This window comes from Salmo salar, chromosome 04 (genome assembly GCF_965601325.2).
Source record: "Salmo salar chromosome 04, fSalSal1, whole genome shotgun sequence".
Taxonomy (NCBI): domain Eukaryota; kingdom Metazoa; phylum Chordata; class Actinopteri; order Salmoniformes; family Salmonidae; genus Salmo; species Salmo salar.
Genome location: NC_138294.1, coordinates 56,647,320 through 56,665,437, shown reverse-complemented (window position 1 = coordinate 56,665,437; position 18,118 = coordinate 56,647,320). Strand labels below are relative to the sequence as shown.

The 18,118-nt window shown below is 41.7% G+C and overlaps 1 protein-coding gene and 1 long non-coding RNA gene across 2 annotated transcripts in view; one reads left to right on the top strand and one right to left on the bottom strand.

The window, feature by feature from the left end:
* Positions 1–18,118, top strand: part of LOC106603240 (cGMP-dependent 3',5'-cyclic phosphodiesterase) — a 50,074-nt gene that overhangs the window by 28,608 nt on the left and 3,348 nt on the right. The window contains exons 2-22 of the mRNA XM_045717061.2: positions 1,571–1,660; positions 3,067–3,158; positions 4,822–4,931; positions 5,367–5,422; positions 5,516–5,575; positions 5,696–5,849; positions 7,363–7,415; positions 7,522–7,596; positions 7,698–7,739; positions 7,843–7,911; positions 8,049–8,179; positions 8,354–8,465; positions 8,649–8,688; positions 8,766–8,829; positions 8,921–9,002; positions 9,127–9,301; positions 9,442–9,554; positions 11,376–11,453; positions 11,578–11,700; positions 11,797–11,990; positions 12,082–12,169. Coding sequence (XP_045573017.1) covers positions 1,571–1,660; positions 3,067–3,158; positions 4,822–4,931; positions 5,367–5,422; positions 5,516–5,575; positions 5,696–5,849; positions 7,363–7,415; positions 7,522–7,596; positions 7,698–7,739; positions 7,843–7,911; positions 8,049–8,179; positions 8,354–8,465; positions 8,649–8,688; positions 8,766–8,829; positions 8,921–9,002; positions 9,127–9,301; positions 9,442–9,554; positions 11,376–11,453; positions 11,578–11,700; positions 11,797–11,990; positions 12,082–12,169 — 2,001 coding nt within the window. The remainder of the gene's footprint in view (positions 1–1,570; positions 1,661–3,066; positions 3,159–4,821; positions 4,932–5,366; positions 5,423–5,515; positions 5,576–5,695; positions 5,850–7,362; positions 7,416–7,521; positions 7,597–7,697; positions 7,740–7,842; positions 7,912–8,048; positions 8,180–8,353; positions 8,466–8,648; positions 8,689–8,765; positions 8,830–8,920; positions 9,003–9,126; positions 9,302–9,441; positions 9,555–11,375; positions 11,454–11,577; positions 11,701–11,796; positions 11,991–12,081; positions 12,170–18,118) is intronic.
* On the bottom strand, positions 8,727–17,912 carry LOC145878654 (uncharacterized). Its single transcript, XR_014392160.1, has 2 exons — positions 16,464–17,912; positions 8,727–11,985 (listed from the first exon to the last, which is right to left on the bottom strand). It is a non-coding gene; the product is annotated as an uncharacterized LOC145878654 (long non-coding RNA).

Sequence of the window (18,118 nt, the reverse complement as noted above, 5' to 3'; positions counted from 1 at the left end):
AAATGTCCATTAATTATAATCCACATTTCCTGTTGCTGCAGGATTATTTTCCTGCTGTAGCAAACTGGCTCAAATTAAGATCCTACATCTGTAATTGTTGCCCTAATAGTGGTAAGCAGTATTTGGTTTATCAGTTCTTTTTTTGTACCCATTGCGTGATTTATAAAAGTCAACACTTTTTCTCTTAATTTCTGAGTTCTTTATTTTTCCCCTTGATGATGGATGACAAATTGATTTTACATGCTTTATCTCGTTTTTGTACCCCAGTGAAACAGGAAGCCATACAAGGCCACAATACAGAGATTAATTTAAAAACATAGAATGTTAATGCAGATTCAATTTTGTTTATTTATTTATAAGAATCTTTAGGGGTGCCAATAATTTTGACACATATCTTTTTTAGATGTTTTAATTATTTCTCTCTAATACAATTGTATTAGTATAAAATTATGTCATTTCCTTTTTACAATACACACTGAGTACAATATACACTGAGTATAAAACAAATTAGGAACACTTTCCTACTATTGAGCACTCAGAACAGCCTCAATTTGTTGGGGGTTTGGACTCCACAAGATGTCGAAAGCATTCCACAGGGATGCTGGCCCATGTTGACTCTAATGCTTTGCTGGATGTCCTTTGAGTGGTGGACCATTTTTGATACACACGGGAAACTGTTGAGCGTGAAAAATCTATCAGCGTTACAGTTCTTGACATAAACCGGTGTGCCTGGCACATACTACCATACCCTGTTCAAAAGCAGCTACTTTTTTGTCTTGCCCATTCACCCTCTGAATGGCAGACATATACAATCAATGTCTCAGTTGTCTCAAGGCTTAAAAATCCTTCTTTAACCTGTCTCCTCCCCTTCATCTACACTAAATGACATCGATAAGGGATCATAACTTTCACCTATGGATTCACCTGGTCAGTCTATGTCATGGAAAGAGCATGTGTTCTTAATGTTTTGTACACTCAGTGTAGCTCAGTATTTGTACTATTTATTTTATAGTATTTTTTGCTAATCTTTATCAAGCGATCCAATAATTTTGGTTATGACTAACTTACTGTCATTTGGGGGGCAGGCAGCCTATCAGTTAAGAGTGTTGGGTCAGTAACTGAAAGGTCACTGGTTAAAATCCCCTAGCTGACTAGGTGAAAAACCTGTCGATGTGCCCTTGAGCAAGGCACTTAACCCTAATTGCTCCTGTAAGTCCCTTTGGATAAGAGTTTCTGCTAAAAGACAAAAATGTCTATTCTGACTTACAGTTTTTGGAGGCTGAGTGTTTGGTTGCCAGTCACAGTTTGACAGTTAGAGAATTGACCCGGCTACATCCTTTGAGATATATCCTAATATTTAGCATTGATTGCTGTAATAGTGAGTGTGTTGTATTTGTCACTGGTCGGTCTGGCTGTATTCTACAGTGCATGTGTCTCCAGTGAATATGAGCTACTGGAGAGGCAGTTCTGTGTGAGTAACATCCAGAGCCCATTCCTGCTCCTTCTCCTCTGTATATCTTTGCATCAAAGTCACCATGATATGATTATTTCCCTGTACTTTATTTCCCAGGATGCATTGCTCCGACTGGCCTCAGTCACAGATTCCTCTTCCCTGCGGGACGCCATCAGAAAGGCTCTCCAGGCTGTCCTCTCTGAAGTGGTGTGTTTCTACTGTCTCCGTCATGATTTATATCTAAAGTCTGTCTCCATCCTACTCACCAACATACTGTATTCTCCCTGGGGTAGGGCTTACAGAGAAACAGGAAACCAAGTGAATGACACAAAACTGGCCAAATACCATCCACTTGTACATGTTTGACCAAGTAATTAAGAAAATGTCAAATATTCCAACCATATTTTCTCCTGCTTGGTCTTGAAGCATACATACACTCCCCTCCATATGTATTTGGACAGTGAAGCTATTTTTATTTTGGCTCAATATACCAACATTTTGAAATGTAGATAAAATGTTTAATATCAGACAACAGTACAGAATGTCACCTTTATTTCAGGGTATGTTCATATATCTGTTTTACTGTTTAGAAAGGAAAGCACTTTATGTACAGTATCTACCCCATGTCATAAGTATTTGGAAAAATTTGCTTATAGGGTATTAAAGTATTCAAAACCTTAGTATTTAGTCCCATATTCCTTGCACACAATGACTACATCAAGCTTGTGACTCTACAAACTTGTTGGATGCATTTGCGGTTTGTTTTGGATTATGTTTTGCCCAATAGGAACTGAATGGTGAATGATGACTGGAGTAATTTTATTTCTAAGTGAGTAGATAAGATGTTTCTGAATAATGATGAGAGAGAATGTTACATGCTAACCTCTCACCATTACCACTAACAGGGTGGGTTAGCATTTTATATCATACCCCCAAGATATGCTAACCTCTCACCATTACCACTAACAGGGTGGGTTAGCATTTTATATAATACCCCCAAGATATGCTAACCTCTCACCATTAACAGGGTGGGTTAGCATTTTTGGGGGTATAATATTTGTGCCTCTAACATTTTTCTCACTCATCATTATTGATGACCCATTCATGATTATCCATACTCATGGTACCATCCACATGAATGTAGAAGTGTTCATAAACACCTTTGATTCTTACTCACAATAAAAGTGACTACAAAATGGCACAAGACATTATTCACCATTCAGTTCCTATTGGGCAAAACGTTATCCAAAATACAACCAAAACAAACCACAAATGCATCCAACAAGTTTGTAGAGTCACAAGCTTGATGTAGTCATTGCATGCTAGGAATATGAGACTAAATACAAACTTTTGACTAAACGTAATACACTATAAGGGAATTTGTAGACTTCCTGAAATAGGAGGACTAGAAACAGAAAGTGCTTTCAAAAAAGATACGTATGAAAATACCCTCAAACAAAATCTGATATTCTGTACTGTCGTCTAATATGAAACATTATATCTTGAATGAGAATACCGGAGTTTTTAGCTTTACTGTCCAAAAATACATATGGAGGGGCGTGCGTGTGGGTTTTAACCCCCTCATTAACAGGCTGCCCCCCTCTCTCTTATAGGACAGTGTATACGTCTATCTATTAGATGCAGAGACAGGATGCTTGTGGTGTGAAGAACCACCTCATGAGCTACAGAAGGAGGGGAAACTCAGGTAATAGGCTGATGTGGTACCCAGTTGACCTGTACTTCAGACAGTCATAATTTAGTCTTCATTTTCCCTCAAGTGACATTGTTTGTAATTTAATATATCAGCCAAAGGCATGGTGTTGTTTTTTATAAAGACTACCTGTCATTTATGACATACAAGCAATATTCTATAATATAGGAAATAGCTCTAATAATATGTTATATTATCTAGATGGCTTTGGTTGTTACCTAACTGGCTAAAAGTGAATTAGCTAGCTTACCAATTGACCTAGCTAGCCAGCCAACTTTTGGTATACTAATTTGGCAGACAATTTTGGTGGACAACTTTTGGTATGCAATGCAATTATATTGACCAAATTTGGTGGACAATTTTTCGCGCTCAACTTTCCGGGGACAATATTCTGGAATCCAATGCAATGACATTGACCGACAGGACCATCGTCAAAAATAACTTTACCTTAAGTTAATTAACTAGGCAAGCTGGCTCCCATGTCTCAGTCCCAGCAATGTGTCAGCATGTTTTTGGAACACAGTTACTCACAATGAACTTACCCGGTTTATCTCCATCACTGCTGACACTCGCGATGTACCGGAAGGTCGGTAGGAAACAGGTTGCAGGCTTCACATTCACGCTCGGCGCAGCACCTGGTTTCAGTCGGAGTCTCATTACCGAATCCTGTCTTCCACTGGTTATAGCCATCGGAATCCTCTGGGGTGAAATAAGTACTACATACAGTAGACATGCCCCCAGTTCCCTTACTCCAATACGCTCGCTTCAACCGGACAAACCAGTCCCACTTCAAAGCTAGCTTCTGGTTTTTGGGCCACAAATGAGTCGTAACCTTGTCCTTGTGGGTATTACTGCACCCAGCAACAACACACCTACTTGGCATATTTAGCTTCTAAAAAAACCTGTTGGGTTGCACTTTTAAAAAAGCTGTTGGGTCTGAAATGAAAACGAAAACTAGCTATGGACAAAGGAAAAAACTACAACACTTACTAGCTCGCTCAACTACTACTACCAAACGCACAGGAGAAGAGCAGATGCAGTTTTTTGCATTAATTTATATGTTTTCTTCTGCGTGGATGAACATAGTGGCTCACTAGCGCCAACACTTGGTTTAGAATGTAATTACATGCTAGCATGGCTAGTAGCTAACGTTAGCCAGATGGACCTAGCTCTGTAGCACCGGTTTTCCATATGACGTTGAGAAATAGTGCGTTGTGGGTAGTTCTGAACATATCCAGAAATAAGTGAATAAATATGTAAAAATGTTGTTATAGGTAACCAGATCGTGACTACAACTAAGTTACTATGTCTTTGACCACTCTGTGTTGTTACTTTGGTGAGTAAAATCTCATGCTTCCTACCCTTTAAATCAATTGGCAATACTTTATTTGACTATCAATAACATTTCAGCAAACTATCTACTCACCCTAACCCTAGCTCTAATCCTAACCTTAACCCTTATCCTAAACCTAAACTTAACCCTAGCCGTAGCCCTTACCCTAACACTTATTCTAAACCTAACCGTAACATTATCAAGCAGTTGCTCATCAACAGATAGCTTGCTGATAGTATGACCATCTGTAGGGCATCTATAGATGGAAAATCTGGACTATCCAAATAAAGTGTGACCAATCAATCAAATCTTTGTCTCTCTCAGGGATGTGGTTGTCCAGCAGAGGAGAGTACAATGTGAGGGTCTTCCTTCCTCAGTGCTGCAGGAGCAACAGAGAGAGAGACTAACAGAACCACTGCAGCAGGACAAAAGAGGTGTGTATTTGTTTTTGTCTATCTGTCATAATAATTTGTTGGGTGCTTATAATTGTCGTATTTCACACGTGTACATTTAAAATATGTTTTTTGCATATCCCAAATCTACCTGAGAGACCCTCTGAGAGGGTGACCCTGGAGCAATTAGGGTTAAGTGCCTTGCTAAAGGGCACATCTACAGATTTGTTCACATTGTAGGCTTGGGGATTTGAACTAGCAAGCTTTCTGTTACTGGTCCAATGCTCTAACCTCTAGGCTACCTGCCTCCATGTATCAGTATTTGTGTGGGTTGCAGCGTGAACAATAGCAACTATACTCGAAACGATTTGAGAGAGTTCAAAACAGTGCACAGTCCTCCTCCAGGCTAATACTTCCCTCCTCTCCACCCTCTCATTTTCTATAATTTTCTCTCCATCTTCTCCACCTCCACCCCAGTGTTGATCATTCCAATTCTGGACCGGGACCAAGGTGTAGCTACCGCCCTCCTCTTGGTGAGCATGATCCACTGAACCCTCTCACCTCTCTGCCTTACAGTGTGAAAGATAATACTTTCTAAACACTCTGTGTCTTTTCTATTCTAAAAGGTTTGCTGTACACTGCCCACTATAGCTCAGGAACAAAGCCTTGATGTCCTGGAGAAACATGTGAGTCTGAAATGCCTTCTCCAGACCCACCAGTCCTTTCATGGGATCACATTCGGGGACAGCAGGCCTGCTCTGAATGTAGCTGACATTTGCTGGTATAACTCTGATTGTCCCTCACAGGTCACCATAGCCTGTAAGAGAGTCCAGGCTTTGCAGGGCCAAAGGCTCATTCAGGGGTCAGAGGTCAACAGGACACCATGTCTATCCCTGAACAGGAGGACAACACCTGATGTGGACTACAGTGCACTGGATCATCAGATCCTGAGGCTTTGCGGTATGATAGTGGGATGGGAGACATGCACCTGTATTATGTTGTCTATACAGTGGCAAGAAGAAGTATGTGAACCCTTTGGAATTACCTGTATTTCTGCATAAATTGGTCATAACATTTTATCTGATCTTCATCTAAGTCACAAAAATAGACAAACACAGTCTGCTTAAACTAATAACACACACAATTATACGTTTTCATGTCTTTATTGAACACACCGTGTAAACATTCACAGTGTAGGGTGGACCCTCCTTTGGCAGCAATAAACGCAACCAAACGTTTTCTGTAGTTGCGGATCAGACCTGCACAACGGTCAGGAGTAATTTTGGACCATTCATCTTTACAAAACTGTTTCAGTTCAGCAATATTCTTAGGATGTCTGGTGTGAACCGCTCTCGAGGTCATGCCACAGCATTTTAAATCGTGTTGAGGTCAGGACTCTGACTGGGCCACTCCAGAAGGCGTATTTTATTCTGTTGAAGCCATTCTGTTGTTGATTTACTTCTGTGTTTTGGGCCGTTGTCCTGTTGCATCACCCAACTTCTGTTGAGCTTCAATTGGCAGACAGATAGCCTTACATTCTCCTGCAAAATGTCCTGATAATCTTGTGAATTCAGTTTTCCGTCGATGATAGCAAGCTGTCCAGGCCCTGAAGCAGCAAAGCAGCCCCAAACCATGATGCTCCCTCCACCATACTTTACAGTTGGGATGAGGTTTTGATGTTGGTGTGCTGTGCCTTTTTTTCTCCACACATAGTGTTGTGTGTTCTTTCCAAACAACTCAACTTTAGTTTCATCTGTCCACAGAATATTTTGCCAGAAGTGCTGTGGAACATCTAGGTGCTCTTTTCCGAACTTCAGACTTGCAGCAATGTGTTTTTTGGACAGCAGTGGATTCTTCCGTGATGTCCTCCCAGGAACACTATTCTTGTTTAGTGTTCTACGTATCGTAGACTCATCAACAGAGATGTTAGCATGTTCCAGAGGTTTCTGTAAGTCTATAGCTGACACTCCTGTATTCTTCTTAACCTCATTGAACATTCTGCACTGTGCTCTTGCAGTCATCTTTGCAGGACAGCCACTCCTAGGGAGAGTAGCAACAGTGCTGAACTTTCTCCATTTATAGACAGTTTGTCTTACCGTGGACTGATGAACATCAGGGCTTTTAGAGATACTTTTGCAACCCTTTCCAGCTTTATTCAAGTCAGCAATTCTTAATCTTAGGTCTTCTGAGATCTCTTTTGTTCGAGGCATGATTCACATCGTGCAATGCTTCTTGTGAATAGCAAACTCAAATTTTGTGAGTGTTTTTTATATGGCAGGGCAGCTCTAACTAACATCTCCAATCTCGTTTCATTGATGATGCAGAAATCCAAGTAATTCCAAAGGGTTCACATACTTTTTCTTGCCAATGTACATACATCCATGCTGAGCATCGGATATTGGTAGATAAGAATATATGATTAAATAATATAAAGTAATGACTTCATGTTGATTCTTTCACCTTCTTACTATAGGAGAGTTGTATGACCTGGACGCTGCCTCTCTTCAACTAAAAGTAATTCGTTATGTGAGTCTAGACCCAAAAATAAACTGTGAATTATCAGAGCTGGTTGATTGTTTGATTGATACACAGTGACTGTTTGACTGAATGGTTTGTATTGTTGTTTTCACAGCTGGAGGAGCAGACTCAATCATTGTGCTGCTGTTTACTTCTGGTATCAGAGGATAACCAGCAGCTGTTCTGTCAGGTACACATACACACACAATATTCAATATTCTAAAATGAAGCAAAAGTTGCAAAAATAAACAAACAAAAACAAGTTTGTTAGATGTCTTTGTTATTCCTCAGGTAGTTGGAGACAAGGTTCTGAAGGCAGAGATCAGTTTCCCAGTAAGTTACACAACACAGCCCTTCTTTCCCTCTGACATTACCACCTGTGCCCCTGCTGCTGCCCCTTACTCAGCCTGACCCTGTCTATCTGTCTGGGGTCCAGCTGACGTTTGGCCACCTTGGTCAGGCTGTGGAGAAAAGGAAGAGCACCTCCCTGCAAGACGTCACTCCAGTAAGAACACTGAAATGTTCCTGATCAGTATTGTGGTGTTTTGTAGTCTTACAGTAGGTAGTAGGTTTGGATGTGTTTGATGCTCGTGTTCTCTACATCTCTGCCCCTTTCCCTTCTTCTCTGGGCTGCTACTGTAGGAGGAACACCAGCAGCTGAACAGCACTCTGGGATTTGAAGTTCTCTCTATGCTGTGTGTTCCTGTTGAGTGTCGGGCCACCACCAAGGTTGTGGCCCTCGCCTGTGCCTTCAACAAAAAAGGAGTAGATAGGTATATATCTATGTGTGTTAGCGTAAGCATGCATACGGCTGCCTGTGAGTGTATACCTGTGTGCATGGATAGCTGCATCTGTGTGTGTCTTACTGTAAAATATTGTGTGTGTGTGTGTGTGTGTGTGTGTGTGTGTGTGTGTGTGTGTGTGTGTGTTTGTTTGTCATCCTTCAGACACACAGAGGTGGATGAACACATAGTGCAGCACTGTTTCCGCTACACATCCTCAGTACTGACCAGCACACTGGCCTTCCAGAAGGAACAGAGACTGAAGTATGAATGTCAAGTAAGGAGACGCTACCTGACTGCATTCATTGACCACTGAGCCAATACTGTACTGTGCTAGTCTTGCTCTGCTCGACTGACCTTTGTCCATAACAATCCCTAACTTGGTGAGAATCTTTAGCTAACCCACAAATACACTTCTGGTCTTCTCAACTGTTACCTGTGTCTGTTTGGGTTCATATAGGCACTGCTTCAGGTCGCCAAAAACCTCTTCACACATTTGGGTGAGTATCATACTTAACATATTTTTTGTGGCACAATGTCAGTTGTTATAACAACAGTTATTTATTTCTGTCTCCAGATGATGTATCAGTCCTGCTGAAAGAGATTATTGCAGAAGCCAGGAGTCTCACCAGTGCAGAAATGTAAGTACTGTATTACCATAAGGCTATCACAAGGATGGTAACAAAAGCGTTAGTAACATTGATTAATATGACCCTTCTATCTCTCCTCCAGTTGTTCTGTGTTCCTGTTGGACAGTGTCAGTCACGAACTGGTTGCCAAGGTGTTTAATGGAGGAGTGGTTATCGATGAGGAGGTGGGTCATCATCCTAAACTCAGTCCCACCAAATCTCTAATCCACAGACTTTTATCTTAGACAAAATGGTATTGTATATGACTGTTATTTCCATAGTGTAATGGCCTCTTTCTTGTCATCTCAGACAGAGCTGCGTATCCCTGCTGACCAGGGCATAGCAGGCCATGTGGCCACCACAGGGAAGATCCTCAACATCACAGATGCTTACTCCCACCCTCTCTTCTACCGCGCCGTGGACGACAGCACAGGCTTCAAAACACGCAACATCCTCTGCTTCCCCATAAAGGACGAACATGGAGGTCTGTCTCTCCGTCTCTCTTTTTTTCTGCCCGTTTTTATTTCTTTCTCTCTCCATTTCCCCGTCTCCCTATTTCTGATCCTTCTACTGATAATTGTATATCCCTCATCTATCTCTCTCTCTTTCTCTCTCTCTGTTCAGAAGTGATTGGCGTGGCTGAGCTGGTCAACAAGACTAATGGACCATGGTTCACCCGCCTGGATGAGGACTTGGCCACAGCTTTCTCCATATACTGTGGCATCAGCATCGCTCATGTGAGTTCACAGGCATCCCATTTTCTTATCCTATATGACCTTATAACTGATTATTACCTGACATCATGTTTTTTTGTATAAAGTAAAGGGCCATCCACACCAAGGACAATAACTATAAAGATAACTATAATAATAAATTATACATAACTATATTTTGAGCATCCACACCAGCGGACCGTTAATCATTCTGCAGTAAACCTGTCGATCAGCTGATTAACACATCCTACTGCACGCTGTAGGCCTTGTAATAAGGTAGTAACACAAGACCATTCAGTGCTTCAATGTACACTACCGTTCAAAAGTTTGGGGTCACTTAGAAATGTCCTTGTTTATGAAAGAAAAGCATATTTTTTGTCCATATCTCAGACTGGCCAATAAAAATAAGATTAAGATGGGCAAAAGAACACAGACACTGGACAGAGATATGGCTTTTTCTTTGCAACTCTGACTAGAAGGCCAGCATCCCGGAGTCGCATCTTCACTGTTGACATTGAGACTGGTGTTTTGCGGGTACTATTTAATGAAGCTGCCAGTTGAGGACTTGTGAGGCGTCTGTTTCTCAAACTAGACACTCTAACGTACTTGTCCTCTTGCTCAGTAGTGCACCGAGGCCTCCCACTCCTCTTTCTATTCTGGTTAGGGCCAGTTTGTGCTGTTCTGTGAAGGAAGTAGTACGCAGCGTTGTACGAGATTTTCAGTTTCTTGGCAATTTCTCACATGGAATAGCCTTCATTTCTCAGAACAAGAATAGACTGACGAGTAGCAGAAGAAAGTTCTTTGTTTCTGGCCATTTTGAGCCTGTAATCGAACCCACAATACTCAACTAGTCTAAAGAAGTCCAATTTTATTGCTTCTTTAATCAGAACAACAGTTTTCAGCTGTGCTAACATAATTGTAAAAGGGTTTTCCAATGATCAATTAGCCTTTTAAACTTGCTTTAGCTAACACAACGTGCCATTGGAACACAGGAGTGATGGTTGCTGATAATGGGCCTCTGTACGCCTATGTAGATCTTCCATTAAAAATCAGCCGTTTCCAGCTACAATAGTCATTTACAACATTAACAATGTCTACACTGTATTTCTGATCAATTTTGTTATTTTAATGGACAAAAAATTTGCGTTTCTTTCAAAAACAAGGACATTTGTAAGTGACTCCAAACCTTTGAATGGTGGTGTACATGTAATATTGAAACTCATATTTAAATGTAGTAATTCAACAACAAACGCTGTTTAGCCTGCACATCTTTTACATCATGTCATTGATTAGTTATTGGTCTATTCTCAACAGTTTACAAGGTCCAGAAAGGCATATTAGCAGGCCAGTCATAGTGTGTATTTTGTCAAAATGTATTGTCAAATATGGCCTTCTCATGCGCTGTTTGTCGTGGATCATCATTCTCCCAAGTCGTCCTATAATTAATGTGGCCACCAATATGCTCACACATGCCCAGTTATTCAGGTAAGCTTACCATGCACTCAGCCGTCTCTCTTCCCCAAGCAGCCTCGCGCACCTAGAACCAAGAATACTTCAATTGAATGCTTTTTTGATTGGTTGTCAATTTTTAATCGTCAGAGGGATATGGAAAAGAAATGGCTCTGAAAGTGATCCAAACGATAGCTCTTGTAATCGTTCCCCACTCTTTTTGTAGTTGTCGTTGTACTGTGAACGCTCCTGTTCACTTGAATTAGAACAATAATAAATACCAAAAAGTTAGTTATCGTCCTTAGTGTGGATGTTGATCAATTGTTTAACACTAATTTGTCATCAACAATATTGCCATCATGCTGAATGACTCCTGTGTTTTCTGTTCCTCCTCAGTCCCTCCTGTATAAGAGGGTCGATGAAGCACAGTTTAGGAGTCAGCTGGCCAATGAGATGATGAAGTACCACATGATGGTAAAGCATCCATTCAGAGCTCTTCTTCAACCTATTCAACTTATCTCTTCAATCTATGAATGCAGATCCAGTCATTTTGTTAGATTTGGCAGTTAATGTCCTGACCTTTGACCCTGTCTTTCAGGTGTCAGACGAGGAAGTGACCCGGCTACTGACTGTGGGCATCCAGGCTGTAGGGGAAATACACCCCAGCTTCTCCAGCTTCACCTATACACCTCGCTCCCTGTCAGACGACAGCACACCCACAGTGAGACAATCAACACACACACTCTTGGAGAAAGACACTGGTAGTGTGTATTATTTCTGTTTTCTCATGTCTCTCGATTATGCCTCCTGTTCCTAGGCCGTGATCAGCATGTTTGAGGACATGGGCTTCATAAACACCTACAAGATCAACATGCACACGCTGGCCAGGTTCTGTCTGATGGTGAAGAGAGGCTACAGGGATCCTCCATATCACAACTGGATGCACGCGTTCTCAGTCTCTCATTTCTGCTACCTCCTCTGCAAGAACCTGGAGCTCTCCAACTACCTAGAGTAAGAACACACAGAGAAATGCATTTAAAAACGTTGTTACGGTAAAGTGAAACATGAACACTTCAACTCACACTGCAGCGTCCTCTTTCAGGGACATCGAGATGTTTGCTCTTTTTGTGTCCTGCATGTGTCATGACTTGGACCACAGAGGGACCAACAACTCCTTCCAGGTGGCATCGGTAAGATCCCACATACCACAAAACACAGACTCCTATGCTGTATGTAGCCGTTCTATAGCCCACTAAGCACAGTTCGACGCCGACATCTTTTGGATGTCTTTTTTTGGTCCTGTCCGGACCAACCGTCTTTATTTTGTCATTTTTTTTGGTGCGGCCCCGACAAGCCTTGATTTCAATGTCCACCAAAGTAGATCATAGACGTCTATGTTTGGTTCAGATTTGTTCTGGTCCGGACTAGTCTTCATTTCAACATCCGGACAAGTCCGGTCCGAACTGGCCTATATTTGGCCCAAACATAGATTTGGTCCGGTCCGGAACAAATCTGAACCAATCATTGACATCTATGTTTCACAAGTTAGGACGGCACAGTACAGTAGAGCATAGTAGAATACAGTACAGTAAAGTAAGGAAAAGTAAAGTATAGCTCAGTACATTATAGCACAGTATAGTACAATATAATGTAGTGTCTTTACTCTACTCTAATGTACTCTACTAAACTGTACTCTATGAGAGTTTTATTGTATTTGAAGTGGTCTGTTGGTTAATTTTGTAGCTTGGACTACTTTGAACATCATCGCTGCCAGTTTTAACATAAGTGCATGTGACAGATATGAGCAATAATAAATATTCTATGTTGCACTCTTCAGTTGGCTCCTCTTTCCTATATTAAATTGATTTAAACATTATTATTGTGATATAATGCTTACTTCATTGAGAATGTATTTGCAGTTTGAACGACAATTCCACCACTTTATAACCAGTTATTATGCTGTAAGTACCTGCATACACTGAGTGTACAAAACATTAGGAACAACATCCCAATATTGAGTTGCACCCCCTTTTGCCCTCAGAACTGCCTCAATTTGACGGGGCATGGACTCTACAAGGTGTCGAAAGTGTTCCACAGGGATGCTGGCCCATGTGTACTCAAAGCCTCCCAAAGTTGTGTCAAGTTGGCTGGATGTCCTTCAGGTGGTGGACCATTCTTGATACACATGGGAAACTGTTTAGCGTGAAAAACCCAGCAGCGTTACAGGTCTTGACACACTCAAACTGGTGCACCTGGCACCTACTACCATACCCCGTTCAAAGGCACTTAAAACTTTTGTCTTGCCCATTCACCCTCTGAATGGTACACATCAATTGTCTCAAGGCTTACAAATCCTTCTTTAACCTGTTTCCTCCCCTTCATCTACACTGATTGAAGTGGATTTTACAGGTGACATCAATAAGGGATCATAGCGTTCACCTGATTCACCTGGTCAGTCTATGTTATGGAAAGAGCAGGTGTTCTTAATGTTTTGAACACTCAGTGTATATGCGCTACTGTAAGATGTGATACACGTTTTGACGTTTTATCGTTTTTGTTAGTCGTACTGCACGATTCCTTGTTTTTGTCATTTTTTTAAGCTTCTGTATTGCCCTCGTACAGTATACTACAACTCCCAGGATGCAATGCGACCTCCACTACGACCTCCACTCATCACTGTCAAACGCTCCCTGAAACATTTCAACGAGCAAGCCTTTCTATTCGACCTGGCCCTGGTATCCTGGAAGGATATTGACCTCATCCCGTCAGTAGAGGATGCCTGGTTATTTTTCAAAAATGCCTTCCTCACCATCTTAAATAAGCATGCCCCTTTCAAGAAATTTAGAACCAGGAACAGATATAGCCCTTGGTTCTCCCCAGACCTGACTGCCCTTAACCAACACAAAAATATCCTGTGGCGTTCTGCATTAGCATCGAACTGCCCCCGCGATATGCAACTTTTCAGGGAAGTTAGAAACGCCAAGGCTAGCTTTTTCAAACAGAAATTTGCTTCCTGCAACTCAAACTCTAAAAAGTTCTGGGACATTGTAAAGTCCATGGAGAATAAGAACACCTCCTCCCAGCTGCCCACTGCACTGAGGATAGGAAACTCTGTCACCACCGATAAGCCCACTATAATTGAGAATTTCAATAAGCATTTTTCTACGGCTGGCCATGCTTTCCACCTAACTACCCCTACTGCATTCAACAGCACTGCACCCCCCACAGCTACTCGCCCAAGCCTCCCCCATTTCTCCTTCTCCCAAATCCATTCAGCTGATGTTCTGAAAGAGCTGCAAAATCTGGACCCCTACAAATCAGCTGGGCTTGACAATCTGGACCCTTTCTTTCAAAAATTATCTGCCGAAATTATTGCAACCCCTATTACTAGCCTGTTCAACCTCTCTTTCGTGTCGTCTGAGATTCCCATAGATTGGAAAGCAGCTGCTGTCATCCCCCTCTTCAAAGGAGGTGACACTCTTGACCCAAATTGCTACAGACCTATATCCATCCTACCCTGCCTTTCTAAGGTCTTCGAAAGCCAAGTCAACAAACAGATTACCGACCATTTCGAATCCCACCGCACCCTCTCCGCTATGCAATCTGGTTTCAGAGCTGGTCATGGGTGCACCTCAGCCACGCTCAAGGTCCTAAACGACATCGTAACCACCATCGATAAGAAACAATACTGTGCTGCCGTATTCATTGACCTGGCCAAAGCTTTTGACTCTGTTAATCACCACATCCTCATCGGCAGACTCAGTAGCCTTGGTTTCTCAAACGATTGCGTCGCCTGGTTCACCAACTACTTCTCTGATAGAGTTCAGTGTGTCAAATCGGAGGGCCTGCTGTCCGAACCTCTGGCAGTCTCTATGGGGGTACCACAGGGTTCAATTCTTGGGCCAACTCTTTTCTCTGTATACATCAATGATGTCGCTCTTGCTGCTGGTGAATCTCTGATCCACCTCTACGCAGACGACACCATTCTGTATACTTCTGGCCCTTCTTTGGACACTGTGTTAACAACCCTCCAGACGAGCTTCAATGCCATACAACTCTCCTTCCGTGGTCTCCAACTGCTCCTAAATACAAGTAAAACTAAATGCATGCTCTTCAAACGATCGCTGCCTGCACCTGCCCGCCTGTCCAGCATCACTTCTCCGGACGGTTCTGACTTAGAATTTGTGGACAACTACAAATACCTAGGTGTCTGGTTAGACTGTAAACTCTCCTTCCAGACTCACATCAATCATCTCCAATCCAAAGTTAAATCTAGAATTGGCTTCCTATTTCGCAACAAAGCATCCTTCACTCATGCTGCCAAACTAACCCTCGTAAAACTGACCATCCTACCAATCCTCGACTTCGGCGATGTCATTTACAAAATAGCCTCCAATACCCTACTCAACAAGCTGGATGTAGTCTATCACAGTGCCATACGTTTTGTCACCAAAGCCCCATATACTACCCACCACTGCGACCTGTACGCTCTCGTTGGCTGGCCTTCGCTTCATAATCGTCGCCAAATACATTGGCTCCAGGTCATCTACAAGACCCTGCTAGGTAAAGTTATCTCCGCTCACTGGTCACCATAGCAGCACCCACCTGTAGCACGCGCTCCAGCAGGTATATCTCTCTGGTCACCCCTAAAGCCAACTCCTCCTTTGGTCGTCTCTCCTTCCAGTTCTCTGCTGCCAATGACTGGAACGAACTACAAAAATCTCTGAAACTGGAAACACTTATCTCCCTCACTAGCTTTAAGCACCAGCTATCAGAGCAGCTCCCAGATCACTGCACCTGTACATAGCCCATCTATAATTTAGCCCAAACTACTACCTCTTCCCCTACTTTATTTATTTATTTTGCTCCTTTGCACCATATTATTTATATTTTAACTTTGAACTTTCTTCAAATAACAAATCTACCATTCCAGTGTTTTACTTGCTATACTTTATTTACTCTGCCACCATGGCCTTTTTTGCCTTTACCTCCCTTATCTCACATCATTTGCTCACATTGTATATAGTCTTATTTCTTTCTACTGTATCATTGATTGTATGTTGTTTTACTCCATGTGTAACTCTGTGTTTTTAATGTTGTCGAACTGCTTTGCTTTATCTTGGCCAGGTAGCAATTGTAAATGAGAACTTGTTCTCAACTTGCCTACCTGGTTAAATAAAGGTGAATTTTTTTGTTTTTTTTGTTTAATGCATTGCCCAGTCTGCAGTTAGCTTAGCTGGCTAGCAAGCCCAGACTAAAAGGCTATGCATGGTCAATCCAACATCTGCAGTGGCCGTACAGCATTTACTGAGATGCGGCCTCCGCAGAAGTCAAAGCATTCATACTTCTTGCGCTTCAGAGAGCTCTTCATACGCAGTCAATAAATTGGTCTGCACTGCACCACTCCTAGTGATTCAGGGCTAATCTCTATAGCCATCCAGCTACAAGCAACTAGCTAAACGAAAAGACCAGACCAGACCTTACCTCTTCTGAGATGTTGAAGTCCGTTTCCCATTGCTTGACACAGGAGCTCGGCCAAGATAGCATGATGTAAAACGACTGCACCGTTTCCCCCCACGAATCTCCTCATTGCTCCACAGCAAAATTATTCTACATTTAGGCTATTGTTTATATGTGTATTCCACACTATGTTGAGGTCAAAATCTGTCAACCCCAATACATTGATGTCATCCTCATCAATCAACTGCATTACGGGTAAAAACTACTTTGATTACCACTTTCGATTTTTGTATGCTGATACGAATGGGAGTTTGTTTTTCTAAACCTGAAAAGGGACAACTTCTAAATGTTATGCAGTGAAAACAGCCAAACATAATCAGATTTTAGAAACCACATTGTGGGCCTGTTACAATACATCAATTATGACGGATTTGACAAATGACCACAGATCAGATTGGTTGAATGTGCACCAATCCAGTGTCCTTCTATCCCACAGCCTGCATTCCATTGACCTCTTTACTGTATCTATCCCCGATCTTTACTGTATCTATTACCTCCCCGATATCTTTCCAGGAGTTCAAACACATTTTTGTGTCTTTGAAATTCCTTACACGAGGTATCATGAATGTTTTTTATTTGTGAACTTGTTCTGATAGCCTTTCGTCAAAGTTCCATGTCTGTTATCAAGGAAGTTGTCAGGAAGTGAATTTGTGTTTATACAGGATGTACCGCCCCCACCTACTGTCAACCAATCATGTAATTGTTACAAAATTTGGGCGTCGCATGGTGATGCGGCACAGAGCTCAATTTGGCCTCCGCAAGCCCTCCGAGGCTCCGCAATTGCATCACACCCTCCATATGGTGCCTCCAGATCACATTTTCAGATCAAGCATAAATTAGCTTTAAGCTTATGTCATAAATTATGAGTGCATTTCACATTACTTTTGTGTTGTAATCATATTATAATGCTTGCATGCATATCATGCTGAATATATGTTTATGTATTGTCACCAATCAACTGCATTACAATAAAGAACCATTCAAATTTAGATGCAAACAAAAGCTAACCATACGTTACTGTATCTGATGGCTAGCTAGCAAGGTAGCCCGACTGCTACACCCAAAATAATAGTGTTTGCAACAATAACAGCCAAGCTTAATCTTAGTGACTGTCTTAAACCACAGTCCAAACAACATGTATGCCTGTTAGAACAGAACATGTATCATGACATTTACAGGCTAATCACTACAGAATCCTAGTCTCTAATGATTGAAGCCTGTATCTTTGATGCTAACATTAGCAATGCTAACTAGCGAAGTAAAGTAGCCAACCTTGCTGCATCTAAAGTATTTTCAACATGAACAGCCAAATACAACACTGTAGAACTAATAAAAAGTATGAAGTTAACAAGTAATTCACTACAAAAATATAGGCTATTTGGAAAGGATGCAATGGCCGGAGTTGCAACTTTATCTGTGATGGTGGGAGTGGTTCTGCCAAATGGAGTCATGGGAGTTTATTGGAGGAAGCTGACTATACATATAATTCTATAGGTTTTTGGATGAAGACAACCAGAGCAACATATAGCAGGCAGTTCCAATATGATCAGAAAACTGCAGATGAGTTATATAGATAGCTGAAAATGACTGTCCATAAAAACTTTTATTAGTCATCTCAG